The 17,721-nt window shown below is 55.8% G+C and overlaps 1 protein-coding gene across 2 annotated transcripts; it reads left to right on the top strand.

The window, feature by feature from the left end:
- Positions 1-910: 910 nt before the first annotated feature.
- On the top strand, positions 911-15,151 carry LSM4 (LSM4 homolog, U6 small nuclear RNA and mRNA degradation associated). 2 transcript variants are annotated; one of them, XM_019416362.2, is made up of 5 exons: positions 911-1,030; positions 5,585-5,626; positions 9,351-9,449; positions 12,439-12,622; positions 14,462-15,151. In XM_019416362.2, exons 1-5 carry the CDS (start codon positions 1,028-1,030, stop codon positions 14,551-14,553), a joined length of 420 nt encoding a protein of 139 aa, XP_019271907.1. In that variant the 5' UTR covers positions 911-1,027; the 3' UTR covers positions 14,554-15,151. The 2 variants fall into 2 exon arrangements, with proteins under 2 accessions (XP_019271907.1, XP_019271908.1); XM_019416363.2 differs by lacking the exon at positions 911-1,030 and adding an exon at positions 1,318-1,340.
- Positions 15,152-17,721: the final 2,570 nt, after the last annotated feature.

Raw genomic sequence — 17,721 nt, 5'->3', positions numbered from 1 at the left:
ATTCAGCGCTCCCAGGTGCCTGGCACTTTATGTGGCTTCCATATTTTTTCAAGCCACACAGTAACCCTGGTTGGTAGAGATGATTATTTCGGTTTTTAAGGAGGAGGGGAAAGGGGAATAACATGCCTGACTCAGCTCATTTATAGCAGCGCTGGGCACCCAGATCTCCCTCCCTCACCAGGTCCTAGAGGGGAGATTTTAGTGGGAGGTGGCTAGGCCTATGTGTTTCCCATCTTTTCTGCTCGGGTCTCTGAGGCCTGATGCAGGGGAATTTTTATTGAGAACGTGAGCGTCGAGGCCTCCCCAAGCAGGCTCCAGGAAATATAGGGCCTTCTTAGCTGGAAGAACTTGGCCCTGGTCTTGGTAAGAAAGGCTCTCGTGCCAATGCTGACACTCAGGACACCTGGAAAAGAGTAGTCACTGGAGGAAGGCACCTACTGCTCACTTACAGCTTGAAGGTCAAAGCAGAGGAAGGAACCCTTGATGGCCACCCAACTGAGGCTCAGAGAGGCACAGTCGGGATACCAACCTACCAAAAGACGTGCCTGGGGCGAGGCTCAACTAAAATAACTAAAATCAGAAGTGTAGGAGCCCTAAGGGAGGCATTAGACACAACCCAATAACCACGAAGCCTCAATTTCTTCCTTTGCAAATTGTGGCAATATCCGGCTTTGCCCACAGCGCGGAGCCCAGGAGAGCAACGAGAGTTTCACCTGCGCATGCGCTTTACCCACAAGGCCACTGGCGCTGGCGCGCGTGGCTCCGCCCCTTTTTCAGCACTCACGTCGACACTTTACGGCCCTCTCTCGTATTCCTCCAGCGAGAACACAGCCAACCTTGTCCCTCTTGTCTAGCCGACCCCTCCCTACTCCACGTTGATTGGTTGCTCTTCCCTCGAGCCCCGCGCTGACTGGCTCGCGTCGCTGCCACTTCATTTCAGCTTAGTGGCGCGCGGCAGGGCGGCTACCGGCAGGAGCGTGAGCGGCGGCGGCGGAAGTGGTCGGCTAGCCGGCTCCCCGCCGACACCATGGTGAGGGCTGCGCGGCTGCGAGGTCTCTCCGGGAGGCGGGGGACGCGGCCGCCGAGCGCCTTCGGGGCGGGCGCTGAGGCAGGGGCGACGCGGAGCTAGCGTGCAGCCAGGGCCTCGATTCTGCCCCCCGGCCGCAGACGAGGGCAGGGAGGTCTCCCAGGGCACCCAGCACGTCGCTCTCAGGGAATTTAGGATTGGACGAACGTGTACTCATAATACGTCTGCCTAGCTGCAGTCTTCCCACCTTGCAGATGGGGAAACCGAGGCCTGAGAGAGGGGACCCGGCAAAGGGTCCGGTGAACGCCTTAGTGTGAGTTCGGGCAGGGAGTGGCTCCAAGTGCATCCGACCTAATCTAACTTCATATATTGGAAAGGTGGAGCGACAGAGGGCCGATCTGAGTTCTCAAATTAAAGCCAGTTCTGAGACTTTCAAGACCTGCAAGGTTCTTTAGAATGTTAGCACAAGTCTTCTGTGCCACTGGTTTTCAGGCTGAAAAAAAACCGGCCCATAGGAGGAGATTGCCTTCTCCCTGGATCACACAGGGTGTCGTTTCTGGAGAAAGGGCATTTTGAACCACGAGTGGAATCACTGCACCCTCCCAATTCACTGAAGGAGAAACTGAGGCCCTGACCGGAAACCTCTCCAGAACCATGCTGCTCTCGGGTCTGGAAGTTCTGGACTTAGGCCAGAGAGTGCCTGTGCCTTCAGTGTATAGACAGGGAGGTGCGCCTGGCTGGCTCAGTTGGTAGAGCATGCGACTCTTGATACTGGGGGTGTGAGTTCAGGCCCTGCGTTGGGCGTAGAGCTTACTTTAAAAAAAAAAAATGTGTAGGGGTACTTGAGTGGCTCAGTCTGTTGAACGTCCAACTTTTGATTTTGGCTCAGGTCATGACCCCAGGGTCATGGGATGGAGCCCCATAGCTGAGGATGGAGCCTGCTTTGGATTCGCTCCCTCTGCCCCTCTTTTTGCGTGCTCTCTCTCTCCTCAAAAAAATAAAAAATTAAAATGTGTGGACAGGGAAGCAGGACCACACAGAAATTCAGAGCCAAGCCTCCTAAGGAGAGTGCCTAGCCCATCAGCACCAGTCACCCTGAGGGTTAGGGAAGGCTTGCACTAAATACTGCTGGCTGTTGCAGGAATTGAGAGAAGGGAGTGAGGGCAGAATTGACCTGAGGGCATGGGCGGAACCGGAAGTTTCCTTCCTCCTTAAGCTCCCTGGAGGCAGGATCTTTGACTTTTATCCCTGATAAGTTGTTGCCTGAGCCTAGAACCGTGCTTGTGGAAAGACTTATTTTTTCAGCCTGAAGAATGTTCACGAAGGGACAAGGCATGACACACTGCCAGTTCCCTGTGGTCATGGTGGGGCCGAAAGCAGGAGGTCTGGAGGGTGGATCCATGACAGCTTCCTGAATTGGGAGCCTCAGGAAGCTGTCAGGTCTAGCCTTAGATTGGTTTAGACCTGAGAACCAGACCCCAGACATTCTGAAAAAGCCTAGAGGAAGGGAGGCTCTTTTCTGAAGCTTTTGACTTTCCCAACTCCGGATGGCCTTGTCTCCCCCAATGGTGTCCTACCCTGTGCCATCTCCCTGGTCACCTTCAAGAACTTCTTCCCCACTGAGTCTTTTAAGTTCTCAGGGATCTTCCCCTTCCTCTAGCCTCTGTCTCCGGCTCAGTTTAGGGATAAAGATCTGGAAGATGGCAAGATGTGGACACTGCTCCCGGCCATTGCAGCCTTGGGGGGACTGTTCCGATGCCACCCCTCCCCATCTGAGCCTCGCCTTTTCTTATCTGTGGGGTGGGGCAGTATTCCACCCACACGGTTGCCTCCCTGATGATGTGTGCGTTTTCTTGTGTATTTGTTCAGAAAATATTACTGAGTCCCTCTCAAGTGCCTGGCTCCAAGCTCGGCACTGGACAAAGCCCACACCCTCTGAGTTTTCCAGTCTAGCCAGGGAGACATAATAAACAAGATAATTAGAGACTGGCTCTGTCCTATAATGGAAGCAGCAGTGGGTGGCCCATGGTGGAAATCTCAATCCCTAGACGAGGTTATTATGAGGGCTTGGCCAAGAGCCTTAGGAAGTGATATGGGAGCAGCTACCAGCCTGGGGAAGGACAGCTCAGGCAGAGGGGAAACTTGGGGAACAAAGGTCGTGCAGCACAAATGGGTGTGGCTTGTGAGAAACCGAATGGTCCAGTTTGGCTGGAGCTGGCTTGGCCTTGTGACCTTGCCTGGGGACTGGATGTGCAGGGGAGTGCTGGGAGCAGGTTTTGGTGCCTTCTGTGTCTCAGACGCCTTCTCAGCTGCTTTGTGAATAGGGCACTGACAGTTACAGCCGAGGAAGCCATGGCTTCTCCAGGGCTGTGCTGCCAGTAGCCGGGACAAGGGAAAGGCCAGCGCCGGCATAGAAGCCTGTGCCTGGGTGGCTCGGTTAAGTGTCAGCTCTTGATTTCGGCTCAGGTCCTGATCTCACAGTTCCGTGAGTTCGAGCTCTGTGCTGATTGGGATTCTCTCTCCTTTCTGTCTGCCCCTCCCCCGCTCACGCTCTCCCTCCCACTCCCTCTCTCTCAAAAATAAATAAATAAACTTAAAAAAAAAAAAAAAAGCAGGGCACCTGGGTGGCTCAGTCAGTTGAGCTCAGCCTAGGTCAGGATCTCACAGTTCATGAGTTCCAGCCCCACCTCTGGCTCGCTGCTGTCAGCCTGTCAGTGCAGAGGCTGCTTCGGATCCTCTGTCCCCCTCTCTCTGACCCTCCCCTCGCTTGTGCTTTCCCCAAAAATAAAACGAATTAAAAAGAAGGTGCGTATGCTGTAGGAGGACCCCTGTGGGTCCCCTGCTGACGGACATCAGCTTGCTTTCATGGGCTTTACCAGCATCTTGCTGTGTGTCCCTGGAAGGTCCCTCCTGCTCTGGCCGCTGGTCCCTCATCTAGAGGGGCCTTGGCTGCACTTCTCTCTGCCTCTCAGTGCTGAGTCCATCTTCCTTTATGCCTTCCAGGGCCAGCCTGGCCCTGCCCCCTCAGGTAATCTGGAAGGAAGACCCGAGCGTGTCACCCTGGTCCACATTCCCATTTTGGACACAAGACAACAGGCTTGCCCAGGAAAGCCTGAGGCTTCTCCACTGTAAAAGGCGACCGAGGCTCGCGGCCCCGCGTGGGAGTCGGAGCCTCCTGTTTTTCCATGGCTCTCTGCACCTGGGCACCATCGCACAGATGAGGGCACAGATGCTGCAGGTTGTCTCTTTGGGGCCCCAGCCTGCTTGCCCGCCCCTCCTCTCAGCAGCCACCTCTTCTCCACGTGGCCCCTTCTTCTCTTGCCCTTCCAGGAAGCCATACAGGAAGTGGGCTTGGGCCTGGCTTCCTGCCGGCGCTGGACCTCCCCTGGGCAGCCCTTCGTAGAGAAGGTCTATGGGATGTGGGAATCCCCGCTCAAGTCTCTCCACTGGGCCCCGCCTGTGGGGGTGGAGGGCCACTTCTGGCCTCCGGTTGCCACCCGCCTGGAGAAGCAGCTGCCCTGCGTTGGGAGGGTGAGGGCAGGGTACAGTGAAGCTCCCGTCCCCCCCCGCTGAGGCAGTGTCTCATCCGTGGGACCCTCGGTCCGGAACCTTCATCTGGCCTTGCCAGATGGCCTGTCATTGAATCCCGGACCCAAGCACTGCCACCCGAGGTCACCCTCCTGGAGACCGAGAGGCAGGCGCTTAGCATGTGGGTCGTGATTTGTGCACCCAAAATGAGAAGAGCAGATTTTTTTTTTTTTTTAATCTTGAAAACTTTGGGTGATATTTCAAAGAGTGCATCTTTTATTTGCCGTCACTTGTAGTAATGACAGATTTTTTTTCTGGAATGTTTCTTCCTCCTACCTGATGGAGTGCTCTCTGAAAACCTAGCTCAGACATAGGCACCTTCGATCAAGGCTGACTCCCAGCTGCTTGGCTGCCCTTTGAGGCGTGGGCTTCGGCATGAACTGCCTTCCAGCAAATGGGGTCAAGCCAGGCTCTATCTCTTACTAGCTCTATAGTGCCCAGCAAGGTCCTCCGTCTCTAAGCCTCAGTATCCCCATCTGTAGAGTGGGTGTGACAATAACCTCACTGAGGATGAAGTTGAAGGAGCTGCATGTATTCACATGGATGCATCTCAGAGACAGCAGTTGAGTAAAAAACGCGACCAGCAGTAGGACCTGTGTGCTGTGATGCTACTGATAAGCATGGAGGGCTAAGCCCTTTCCTGTCGAGGGTGTAAATATATGCAACGTGAGTTATAAAGAAAGGCCCTTGGTCAGCCCCGAGACCAGGTGACTGCTGCCTCTGATCTTGGGCAGGAGGGAAGTGTTCGAGATTTTACCACACCGGGAGGCGGCTGTGTGTCCTGGGGTTGGGCAGTGTTGGGAGCACGTGTCTTCTATCGGGGGGTGAGGGATGCAGGCTCCCACACCCCCCAGCGCTGTGATGAGCTGGCAGATTTGTGAGACTGGAGTCCCCGGCCGTGCCCAGAGGCCAAGGCTCCTTGGTGCTGATCAGACAGGACAAGTCACATGCCTTTGTTTGCCTTACCAGCTTCCCTTGTCGCTGCTGAAGACTGCTCAGAATCATCCCATGGTGAGTCCATGTGGGTCGGGGGCAATGAGTTTCAGTGGGGGCCAGCCTCAGAATGGGGGTGGGGATACTGGCAAAGGGTGAGGCAGACCTGCCCTCCTAACCCTCTTCTGCCTGTGTCAGGACCTGGGTTAGTTCTGCTGCTTATAAAAGTAATACATGCTTCTTAAAATGTCGAACACTGGGCCACTTGTGTGGCTCAGGCAGTTCAGCATCCGACTGTTGATTTCGACTCAGGTCATGATCTCACAGTTCATGGGATCGAGCCCTGTGTCGGGCTCTGTGCTGACGATGCAGAGCCTGCTTGGGATTCTCTCTCTCTCTTGCTCTCAAAGATAAATAAACGTTTAAAAACTTAGGGGGAGAAAATGTCAAACACCATGGGGCACCTGAGTGGTTCAGTGGGTTAAGTATCCGACTCTTGATTTCGGCTCAAGTGACGATCTCAAGTTTTGTGGAATCAGGCCCCAGGTCAGGTTCTGTGCTGAGTGCGGACCCTGCTTGGATTCTGTCCCTCTCTTTCTGCCCGTCTTCTGCTTACACTTACACACACACATGCTCTCTCTCTCTCTCTCAAAATAAATAAACTTTTTTTAAAAATGTCAAACACTAGAGATACATAGAAACTAGAAGCTCCAGGGGCACCTGGGTAACTCAATCAGTTAAGCATTCGGCTTCAGCTCAGGTCATGATCTCACGGCCCTTGAGTTCGAGCCCACGTTGGGCTCCATGCTGACAGCTCAGAGCCTGGAGCCTGCTTCAGATTCTTGTGTGTCTCTCTCTCTTTGCCCCTCCCCTGCTCATGCTCTGTCTCTCTCTCCTTCAAAAACAAGTGAACATTAAAAAAAAACCTAGAAGCAGGGGGCGCCTGGGTGGCTCAGTCGGTTAAGCGTCCGACTTCGGCTCAGGTCACGATCTCATGGTCCGTGAGTTCGAGCCCCGCGTCGGGCTCTGGGCTGACAGCTCAGAGTCTGGAGCCTGCTTTGGATTCTGTGTCTCCCTCTCTCCCTGCCCTTCCCCATTCATGCTCTGTCTCTCTCTGTCTCAAAAATAAATAAAAACGTTAAAAAAAAAAAATTAAAAAAAAAAAACAAACCTAGAAGCTTCTCTTCATTAACCTTCCCAGCAGATTAACTGTATCTTTGATATATGCACATCTACACTTTTTTTTTTTTTTTTTTAAGTAGACTCCTGGCCCAACTGGGGCCCCAAAGTCACAAACCCAAGGTGAAGAGTCACATGCTACACCTACCGAGCCAGCCAGGTGCCCTGCACATCCAGACTTTTAACATACGTGTATAAACATGAATGTGCTTTTCAAAAATATACATGGGATCACATAACACGTGTTTTTTCCCTAAATGACTTTTGCCCATAATCATACAGTGTGTGATATACGTCAATATATCCTGTTCTCTCTTTTTTACTGAAATATAATTCATAGACAGTTCAATCTTTTTTTTTTTTTTATGTTTATTTACTTTTGAGAGAGAGAGTGTGTGTGTGCATGCACAAGCAAGCAAGGGTCAGAGAGAGGGAGACAGAAGATCCAAAACAGATTCTGCGCTGACAGCAGAGAGCCTGATGTGAGGCTGGAACCCATGAACTGTGAGATCATGACTCGAGCCGAAACCGGCAGGTGAACTGACTGAGCCACCCAGGCGCCCCTGAACCTTTTTTTTTTTTTTTTTTTGAAGTTTTTACTTAATGCATTTATTTATGCAGTCTCTACACCCAACAAGGGGCTCAAACTCACAACCCCGAGATTAAGAGTCACATGCTCTTCTGACTGAGCCAGCCCCGCGCCCCTACAATTCAGCCTTTTAACACATACAACTCAGGGGTATTTAGTACATTCACAGTGTTATAAACAACCACCTCTGTGTAGTTTCAGAACAGTTTCATCACCCCAGAAGGAAACCCCATCCCTGTTAACAGTGACTCCCCTTCCCCTAGCCCCTGGCAACCACTAACCTGCCTTCTGTCTCTATGGATCTGCCTCTTCTGGACGTTTCCTAGAAATGGGATCATACACTGTGTGGCCTTTTGTGTTTGTCTTCTTTCACTCTGCATGATATTTTTCAAGGTTCGTCCACATTTTAACGTGTATCAGGGCTTCGTTCCTTATGGCCATGTGATACTCCTTTGTATGGACATACCACAGTTTGTTTATCCATTTGTCTGCTGCTGATGGACATGTGGGTGGTTTCTATTTTTTGTCTATTTGGGATTGTTTTGGCCGCAGTGACATTTGTACACTCGTTCTTGCGTGGATGTTTGTTTTTATTTCTCCTGGGCAGGTACCTGAGTTGATTCTTTTTTTTTTTTTTCCCCGAGTTGATTCTTTTTTAAATGTCAGCATATTTTCAGAATGATGTGCTACTACTTGTGTTTTTCCAAAACACATTAAAATATACGAGTAAGGGGGCGACCGGGTGGCTCGGTCAGTTAAGCGTCCTACTTCAGCTCAGGTCGTGATCTCACGGTTCATGAGTTCGAGCCCCGCGTTGGGCCCTGTGCTGACAGCTCGGAGCCTGGAGTCTGCTTCGGATTCTGTGTCTTCCTCTCTCTCTCTCTGCCCCTCCCCTGCTCATGCTCTGTCTCTCTCTGTCTCTCAATAATAAATAAATGTTAAAAAAAATAAAAAACACAAAATAAATAAAATTTTAAAAAAAGAAAGCTTTAAAAATAAATAAATAGGGGCGCCTGGGTGGCTCAGTTGGTTAAGCGTCCGACTTCGGCTCAGGTCATGATCTCGCGGTCCGTGAGTTCGAGCCCCGTGTCGGGCTCTGTGCTGACAGCTCAGAGCCTGGAGCCTGTTTCAGATTCTGTGTCTCCCTCTCTCTGTGACCCTCCCCCATTCATGCTCTGTCTCTCTCTGTCTCAAAAATAAATAAACGTTTAAAAATAAATAAATAAATAAATAAATAAAATAAAATAAAATAAAATAAAATAAAATAAAATAGACGAGTAAGTAAGCGTTGGATGGAAAAAGACTTTCCAGACCACCAAAGCTCACACATGTGCCATCAAAGAACACCTGCCCCTGGCACACCTGCCCGGACCAGCTGAGGTGTGCCTTCCCAGCTGTCATGAATCAGTGGCCACTGTTCCCCAAACCTCACTGGTTCCTTTAAAGAAAGATTTGTAGAGGATTTTTTGTGGGTTTGTTTGGTTTTTGTTTTCTGTTTTTTTGTTTGTTTGCTTTGCACAAAAAAATTGGTTTCGGGGCACCTGGGTGGCTCAGCCGGTTAAGCGTCCGACTTCGGTCCAGGTCATGATCTCACGGTTTGCGGGTTCGAGCCCCGCATCGGGCTCTGTGCTGACGGCTCGGAGCCTGGAGCCTGCTTCAGATTCTGTGTCTCCCTCTCTCTCTCTCTGCACCTCCCCAGCTCATGCTTGCACTCTGTCTCTGTCAAAAATAAACTTTAAAAAAAAAAAAAATTTGTTTTGGTTTCATCGTAGAAGTCTACGATGCCCAGCAAAACATACAGAGGATGTAAAACATGTCGCCTGTAAGATGGGCCACTGAGGCCGGGGGTCAGGGGGTGGGGGAGTGGGGGTGTGTGTGTGTGGACCATGTTAGGCACCATGTGCTGTGGCTACTGGGTCCCAAGAGGTGCTGGGATGTGTCAGAATGAGGCCCGGGCCATAGTCCCGTAGCTCTTAGAAGTAGGGCTGCGCTTCCCTTGGGGCCCATGGCTGACTTGGGGCCGTTTCTTTCCAGCTGGTGGAACTCAAAAATGGAGAGACGTACAATGGGCACCTGGTGAGCTGTGATAACTGGATGAACATTAACCTTCGAGAGGTGATCTGCACATCTAGGGTGAGTGCCCTCGTGCCCTGAGTCGGCGCCCAGTGCCTGGGGGCCTTCTGGCACATCTGGTCAGGCAGGGCCAGGCTGGTATAAGATCTGGGGCTTATAGAGCCTCAGCGCCCTCAGGGGAGTGAAGGCCCCTCCCTGCCCTTGTGGGATGACATCTGCCAGGTCATCCCGCCAGGGTAAGAAGTCGGGGCTTAGGAAGGGCGGGGCCCGAGTGCCTGGTCCAGGTGTGGTGGGGGCAGATGTGCGGGCCTCCAACTCCACCTAGTGCCCCGGACTTTGCACCTATGGGGACGCTGCCCCATCCGCCCACCTCTGGTGCCCATCCTAAACAAGAAGGACTTAGGCCTAGGGGGCACTTCTGGCTACACATCCCTAGTGTCCAGGTAGGGCGGTGGCCTCCAAGGCAAGCCTGACCTTCCTTGTCAGCCTCTGCTGCCTTTGGTCCTGGTTGTGTATATCTCTCGCCAAGCAGGCCAGGGTGATGTGGCCATGGGATATCCAGGCCACCAGGGGGCGAGGGCAGCCCTGTGGCCCTGTGGACTAGGAAACTTGTTTACCTCCCAAGGCCTCAAACCAGGAAGTACAGGGCCAGGAGGACCCCTGGATGGGCCAGGACTGGGGGTCTAGGGTCCCAGGCCTCCCCAGCCCTCAGGATGACCCACAGAGCAATGAGAATGATGATAGTGGTGAAGGCAGGGCTCTCTACTGCTAACCTGTGTTGGGGTTTGCCAGGGCTTTCCTTCTGCCTTGATTCCAGTCTCCATCCCCCTTTTGGCAACAGCCCCCTATGTTACAGGGGAGGAAGGTGCAGGGGGACCATCCAGAATGGGGCTGTCTTGAGCCCGTGGGCAGGTGCCCTGAGGCTTGCCATCCCAGAGTACAGCAGAGCACTAGGCAGCCCGTCTTGCCCCTGGGCCGTCCTCCTGGATGGTTCACACCCCGGCAGGCAAACTGGTAAGTGTGACCGTCTCCCCTCACCTGTGGGGCTCTGTGCCCTGCTTCTTGTGATGGTACACTGTGGGAGGTGTTCCGCTAGAAACTTTCTCCGGGTTTTCATGCCGCTCTTCTGGCAGCAGGTGTCTGGGCAGTTCCAGTGTGGCTATAGCAGACGCTGTCACAGTGCATAGCCGAGCGCATGGCCAGTAGGTCTGTGTCCACTGCTGGGGCCTGGAAGCAACCGCCAGATCTCAGGGCAAGGTCAGCCTTGACCTCCACCGCCAGCAGAGATTGGACATGTGGGTCCTCCTGGGTCGTCCTCCCTTTGTATCTACCGGTTGGAAAGAGAGGCCGGTGTGAGGTTCAGTGTCACTTGGGCTCTCCGGCATCCTCATCTGTAAACATGTGGTAGCAGCACCTCCCTTGGGCAGCAGGCAGCATGGGCAGGATACAGACACCCCAGGGGCCAAGAAAGCACTGGAAAGCTAAGGTTGGTTGGAGGGTGGTTTCAGCTCAGGCTGCTCAGCTCTTGCCAGGGAATGCAGAGTAAGCTCTGGTTCCTGCAGGGAGTGTGCTGGGCCCAGCCCGTCCTTGGCTAAGGGAAAGCTGAGCCCTGAGCAGCCAGTCCCAGCCCTGAGCTTCCATGGAATCATTCTGTTACTGTCAGGCTGTACTTTGCATCCCTGCGGACTTGGCCCCTGGCCTACCTTTCCTGGGAGAGGAGTGCCCCGAGACCTCATGGGATTCCTGTGCGGGTTGGGGGCTCGTGCACACTCCTGGGAAGAGTTGGCCCCCAGACATTCCTTTTGGCCCTTAGTTTTCCATTTGTCATGTTGAGTACTTCCACTGGGCCAGACCGGCCTGACCCAGGCACTGCTGGCAAGTGTTATGCATGAGGACTGGGGGTTTCAAGGAGGCTGGGAAGCAAGGCCTGTCGGGGGTCAGAGTTAGCCAGACATGGAAAAGTGGGAACAGCATGTGCAAAGTGCTAGAGGCAAGAAGCCCACTGTGTGTTCCAGAAGTTTCCATCTGGAAGGCACGTCATCGAGAGCTGAGAGAGGGCAGCCAGGGTGGGGCTAGATCTCAGGCCCTTGGGAGCCACACTGAGGAGTTTGGACCTTGTCCTTGGGCCAAGGGGGCCCTGATTGGGTTCTGAGAAGGGAAGTGTCTTGGTCTGATTTCTAGGGATGTGCAGGGAGGAGAGGGCTGCCAAGACTTCTGGCTCAGGGTACCAGGGGTGGGGCTGGAGAACTAATCTGAAGGAAGAGGCCCTGGGCTCCTGCCCAAGGGCAACAGGAGGGGGTGTGGAGCAAGGCCTTGTGCTGGTCACAGGGTACGGGGTGGGGGGGGGGGGGGGGGGAGGCAGTTGACATCCTAGGACCTGCAGCGTTGGCATTGCTCCGGAGTCTGTGACTTTGCAAGCCTCCTAATCTCTCCAGCCTTAATTAGCTCCTCTGAAAACTGGCATCATTGGTTGCCGCCTCTGGCCAGCCTTGCCACCCCCTCCCGCCCTCTTCACCGGTCACACAGAGTCTCTATCCCACTTACTTGTGTCCCACACCCAGCTCAGAGCCTGTCAGGAGACATGTGGATGAATGAGTGAGTCAGGGCAGAAGGAGAGGGTTCCAGAAGGTGGGTTCTAGAAGGCTGGGGGCAGGAGAGTGGAGGGGCTGGGCCACGGCCGGGCTGTGGCAGTGCCTGGTACGTAGGGCCACAGCCTTCTCTGGGCTGTGGGCCGCAGGTAACAAACCCTGTCCCACACAGGAGGACAGGTCGAGAATGAGGAAGCTATCTCATGTGATCCCCTGACTCTTCCTGTATAAAGGGATACCAAGGGTCTGGAGAGATTCCACTGGAAGGCAGCTCCCCCACCCCCACGTCAAGTCCAGGACTGAGAACTACGCAGGGGTGATTGCAGGTGCAGGGAGGCTAGGACTGTGGCCCGGGTGGGAATGGGGACATGAGGGACAGATGTGCCCTGGCCATCTGCACCCCCTCTGCAGGGACTCCCCCCATGCTCCCCAGATCTGAGACTCCCCCTCCTCTCACACAGGATGGGGACAAGTTTTGGCGGATGCCCGAGTGCTACATCCGTGGCAGCACAATCAAGTACCTGCGCATACCTGATGAGATCATCGACATGGTCAAGGAGGAGGTGGTGGCCAAGGGCCGTGGCCGCGGTGGCCTGCAGCAGCAGAAGCAGCAGAAGGGTCGAGGCATGGGGGGTGCTGGGCGAGGTAGGCCTTTCTCTCCCCTCATTCCCCCCGACCCCTCCAGCTGGCTAGGCCACGGGGTCTGCCCGGGCCTTGCCGCTGAAGGGTGGCTGCAGCACGTGTCAGCCATCCCGTCCCAGTGTTGACATTCTTGGGTGGTGCCGTCACGGTGCCACAGGCCTGGCTCTGAGCCCCCTACGCAGAGCTGGGGGTCATGACTCACAGGGCTCTCCTGGTGCTGCTGTTTGCTGCCTGCCCCAGCCCCACAGGCCCAACCCAAGGAGCATCGTGTAGTCCTGGTGGGTGGTGCTGACCCCCCTCCTCCCCGACCTGGGCCCTTCTGCCCGGCAGCCGTCATCGGTGCTCCCTTAACTCTGGGTCCAGCCCAGCCGACTAATGCGGTGCCCGTGCGGACGTGGGACTTGAGCCCTCGTCTGATGCCCACCTGTGGGTCCTGGCAGGTGCTCTGGGCATGGCGAGGCACCTCCCCGGCTTCAGTTTCCCCTCTGCAGAGAGTCTGGGGGCCCCTGCCTCACCAGGCTGCTGGTGAGAATCCCAGCTCAGGGCCTGGCGTGAGACCCTTCCCTGCTGTCTCTCCTTTACACAAGGAAGAGTTCATGCCTTTTTGATCGACTCCCCTCACCCTACCCCCAACCCCGGGATTATAAATCTGGCTTAAAATTCAATTTGTTGTGCAGTCAGCTGGGGCCTGAGCCCAGAGGCCATCTGCAGACCCCCCACCCCCTACTCACTCCTCTTGTTGGAGGGCCCTGGCTTTGTCTCTTCCATCTGTAGGGGCCTTCTGTGTGCCAGGCCTAGGTCCCGCCCCACCCCCACCCCCCGGGGGGCTCACAGGCAGGGCCAGGACGGACAGAGTCAGCCCGGAGCCTCGAGGCTCCCGTGATCGTCAGGAGTGAGCCAGAGGGAGGAGGCGGAGAGGGCACTCCAGATGGAGGGTTACCGAGGCCTGGGGGTGAACTGGGCCTTTTCCATACCTGGGGGCTGGCTCTTCGTGCTGGGGGCCACCACTGTTGAGTGAGCTGCCCAGAGGAGCAGAGACTGAGGGAGGAGTAATTCCTTGGGCCACTCTGAAGAGAGAGGCCATGGGACCCTCGGCGGCAGCTGGAAATCTCACGGTGTGTGGCAGAGCTGGTCTTGCCCGTGAGAGGTGAGGAGAGGCAGCTTCTGCGGGCATTGGCGTCAGTCCCTGTAGGGCCCGCTGTGGGTTTGTGGCGGAAGGGGGACTGTGGGCACCTTTCTGTGTCCCCATGCTGCCCTGGTCCTTCCGGGTCCTCCCTGGGTGGGGTTGTGTTCTATCCCTGACTACTCAGCCTCCTACACAGCTCCTACCTCGGGCTCCACATAAAATGTCTTAGAAACACAGCCCCGTCACTGGCCAGCGGGGGTTAGAGGGCAGAGAACTCCCTTATCCCCGCCCCCAGGCTGGACACACAGAATCTCCCAACGGTTTCTCTCCTGGGCAGAGAGGAACTCTGGTTTCTCTCTGGGTGTGGGCGGTGCCGGGAAAGAGAAGCCTGGGTCCTCAGAGCTGGGGGCCTGTGCCCCTCCCCCTGGGCTGAGTGCTGTCCCTGTTTGGGCTCTCGCTCCCCTCCTCCTGGAAGCCATCTGGCTCTGTCCTTTTGATGACTCCCCCCTACCCTGGCCCCGGGCCCTCTCCCAGGAAGCCTGCCCCAAGCCCCAGTGTGACTGGGAGCTGACCTCTGTCCTCCCTGCCATCCCTCGTACCCCTGGGGACCTGGTCTTGTCCCTTGTCAACACTGAGAACTTTCTGGAGCACCACCCCACATCTCAGCTGGACTTCCAGACCTGGCTCTGCTGCAGCCCCCTCCTCTGTCTTCACAGGTGTGTTTGGTGGCCGGGGCCGAGGTGGGATCCCAGGCACAGGCAGAGGTCAGCCGGAAAAGAAGCCGGGCAGACAGGCGGGCAAACAGTGAGCCGCCCCTCGTCCCCCCGAGACTGAGCTGCCCCTGAGCATCTGTTGCCGCTCCCTGACGCCGCGGTCCTGCTCTCCGATTCGGGAGTGTGTTCAGAGCAAAAAGAAGAGGCAGGTGTTGGGGAAGAGCCCCCGTCCCCCCACCGTCTGTCATTTTGTGATCCTTTTTACGTAAGCCCCCCACCCCCACCCCTTTATTTTTTAAAGCCAGCAGTTCTACAGTTGGATATGTTATTTGGTGTTTTTGGTTCTGTGATGCCGCAGCTGACTTGATTCCTGGAAGATTCTGTGTTTAGTATGTCTTTAAAGCCCTCGCTCTTGTTTTGAGGGCGGGCGCTTTCCAAACAGGCTTATTTTGCATTTTGAGTTGGATCCTCCTGTGGTGAACAGACCGGAGGTTTTTATTTTAAGCTGTTTGCACTGAGATTGACAGCCTTGGGAGTTTCCTGAAACACGGACCTCAGAACTGCCTTTCGAAAACAAATACGTAGGAACGTATGCCGCCACAGAAGCTGTTCCTGGGACGTTGCTGCGCCCTGCCCCTTTGCCTCCTCTCTCCCTGTTTGTGTTACAAAAATAAAAACAAATACAACTACCAACTGCAAATTCCTAATTCCTTTTGAGCCACTGGGCACATCTAGAGTGTGGTATCCTCAGGAAATCACAGCCCCATAAAAGAAGTTTCCTTTCGAGGGTTGCTGCCTGTCTCGCCAAGGGGAAGTATTTCAACAGGACACTGGTTCCGTGTCCCATGATGTCCTTTTAAGAAAGAGGTGGCTGTTGTCCGGGCAGTGGGAGTGGCCCTCCAGCACCAGGTCTGCCCGTCATCCCTGGGCCCCTTTGCAGAGAGAGGTGATGCGGGGAAGGCGGGGGGAGGGAAGTCCCAGGGAGGAGCCAGCGTGATGCCCACGCAGCCCATCCTTTTGCCACCGGTGTCCTGCCCTCCGCCCCTGCTTTGTAAGCACCATTCACACCAGGTTCACTGAGAGAAGCTGTGACGAGCGGCTGCCTCCAGCAACGTGCGAGGAACCTTGTCATGAGGCTCTTATCTCCTCTCCCAAGTTGGGGCACAGACGTGATCTGCCTGGGATGTTGAGCCAGCACTTTTGTAAAATGTTTCTGTGCCGTTGTCAGCGGACTGATTTTCCTTGTTGTTACAAGTGAGGGGAACCGCGGGACAGCCTGGTGCTGGGAGGCAAGACGGGGCACCAGCCGCTTCCCACCAGAGCGGGTTCTCATCGTCACCGTGTCGAGACCCGTTCTCAGGGGTGATCAGCATCCAAGGTGCTGCCTGAGACAGAACTCCAGGCAGCTGCCGAGTGGGAGCTGCCGAGGGCTAGCCAGGCAGTCTCGCAGGTAGCCACATCCGAGACTCCTCAGCCCGTCTCAAGATGTGCTCTTGCCCTGCCCCAGGCCACCACCATTGCTTTTCCCTCGGGCGCCCCTCGTGGGACCTGCTGCAGCCCGAATATGTGTCGAGTGTCAAAGCAGCACTCTGGCGCGGACGGGGGACAGGCCATGGAGGCAGAGTGGAACCCGGGGGCGCCTGGCAAAGCCCCAGGCCCAGAGAGATCACATCCCTCAGAGACGTGGGCTGCGGGCTGGGGGTGGGGGGTGGGGGCAGGAGCCAGAAGGACCGGTGGGAAGGGAGATGGCCGGGTTCTCAGCTCCCCTCCCCCATAGCCCCGGACTCACAGGCCCATAAAAGCCTGTGGGGCCCCCGTCTGGAGAAGCTTTGATGAAAGCTGGGGTCAGGTGTCCAGCAAGGCTGCGAATGGGAAGCCCTTTGGAGTCCCCGCCCCTTCCTGCTTCTGGCAGTTTGGTTTTTCCTCCCCTAACCTAGCCCTGCCCCGAGAACGAGAAAGAGAACGCCTTTCACAGTTCAGGGTCTTGGGCCCAGGCTCTCCCTCCCCCCCCACCCCCACCACAGTTCTGCACTGGGGCTCAGCACCGGCACCGGAGCCAGCCTGCGTAATCGCGGCTTCCCGTGTGTGTCGCCAGACATGCCAGCCGGCCCTGACCTTTCCAGCCAGGCAGCCCGGGCTTGCAGCCCAGTCCCCTCCTCGCCCTCCCGTGACGTGAGCCGCCTCATCAGCCCAGTCCGCTTAGGTGTAGTGGGTTTCCGGAAGGTTCTGTCTTTTTGAGCTGGCTGTCGGGACGGCCCCGTTTTTCAAATCTTCCCGGTTGGTTTCGAGAAACCAGCCTCGGCCCCCTCAACAAGAAGAGAAACCAAAAGAGCCCGTCTAGATCCTAAGCAGCGGGCCTCGATTTTTCCACCCCTCTAGTGGTTGTCGGCTGGGACCTGAGCCCTCATCAGCTGACCGGTGCGTGACTCGGGGCAAGTAGGACGCCTTCGACGTAGGTTGTTCCCGGTTCCCAAGGACCAAGGACCTCCTACCCCTGGCGTTTGCTCCAGTTCCCATCTGAGCGGAGGTGTGACTCAGCCTGGAGCCCAAGCCCTGCGGGGCCAGCCTTGACGGCCCTGGCCCCTGCTTGCCTGACTTGGGGCCAAGAGTCCATCTGGGGGACACGGATGCGGCCAGCAACCCGAAGCATCCGTCCCACAAGGCGGCAGCGGGCGGGGGGAAGGGGGGGGCATCTCTCTTGCTTCCTGCGCCACCCCTGTCTGCACACACCCCCCCAACACCTTCTCGGTGGGGCCTCACCTGCTGCTTCAAGAGCAGCTCCGCGGGGAAGCCCTTCCCTGTGCCCGCTGCGTCCACGGGAGCACGATGACAAGTGTCCTCCCCACCCATCCATCTGGACCCTAGGGCCCCCAGCCTGTCCTGGTATCAGCAGTGTGTGTGTGTGTCCAGTGGCTCAGCGAGTGCCCTGGTGTCTTCCACTGTCCCTCTGAGGACACCCGGCCAGTAAGGGGTATAGGAGTGGGGCTGATGTCCGCTCACAGGACCTCTGGGAGAAGCTGCCCGCCTCAGTGGAGCAGGGGGCTGGCCTGGGGGCGGACGAACTGGGGCCACCACCCCGTCCCGGTTGCTGGACACTCAGCATGAATGAGGCAAAGAGCCCTGGCCCGGTGGCCCTTACCTTCCACAGAGTGAGCAAGCAACAAACAAGCCGAATGCATCAGCGTGGAGAAAAAGAAAGCAAGAGTGGGAGAAAGGTGGTCAGGGCAGGCCAGAGGGTGACATTCAAGAAAAGGAGGAAGCCA

The sequence above is a fragment of the Panthera pardus genome, unplaced genomic scaffold (assembly GCF_024362965.1).
Source record: "Panthera pardus isolate Hobbes unplaced genomic scaffold, ASM2436296v1 HiC_scaffold_8, whole genome shotgun sequence".
NCBI classification, from domain to species: Eukaryota; Metazoa; Chordata; class Mammalia; order Carnivora; family Felidae; genus Panthera; species Panthera pardus.
This window is presented reverse-complemented; position numbering and strand designations above follow the sequence as displayed.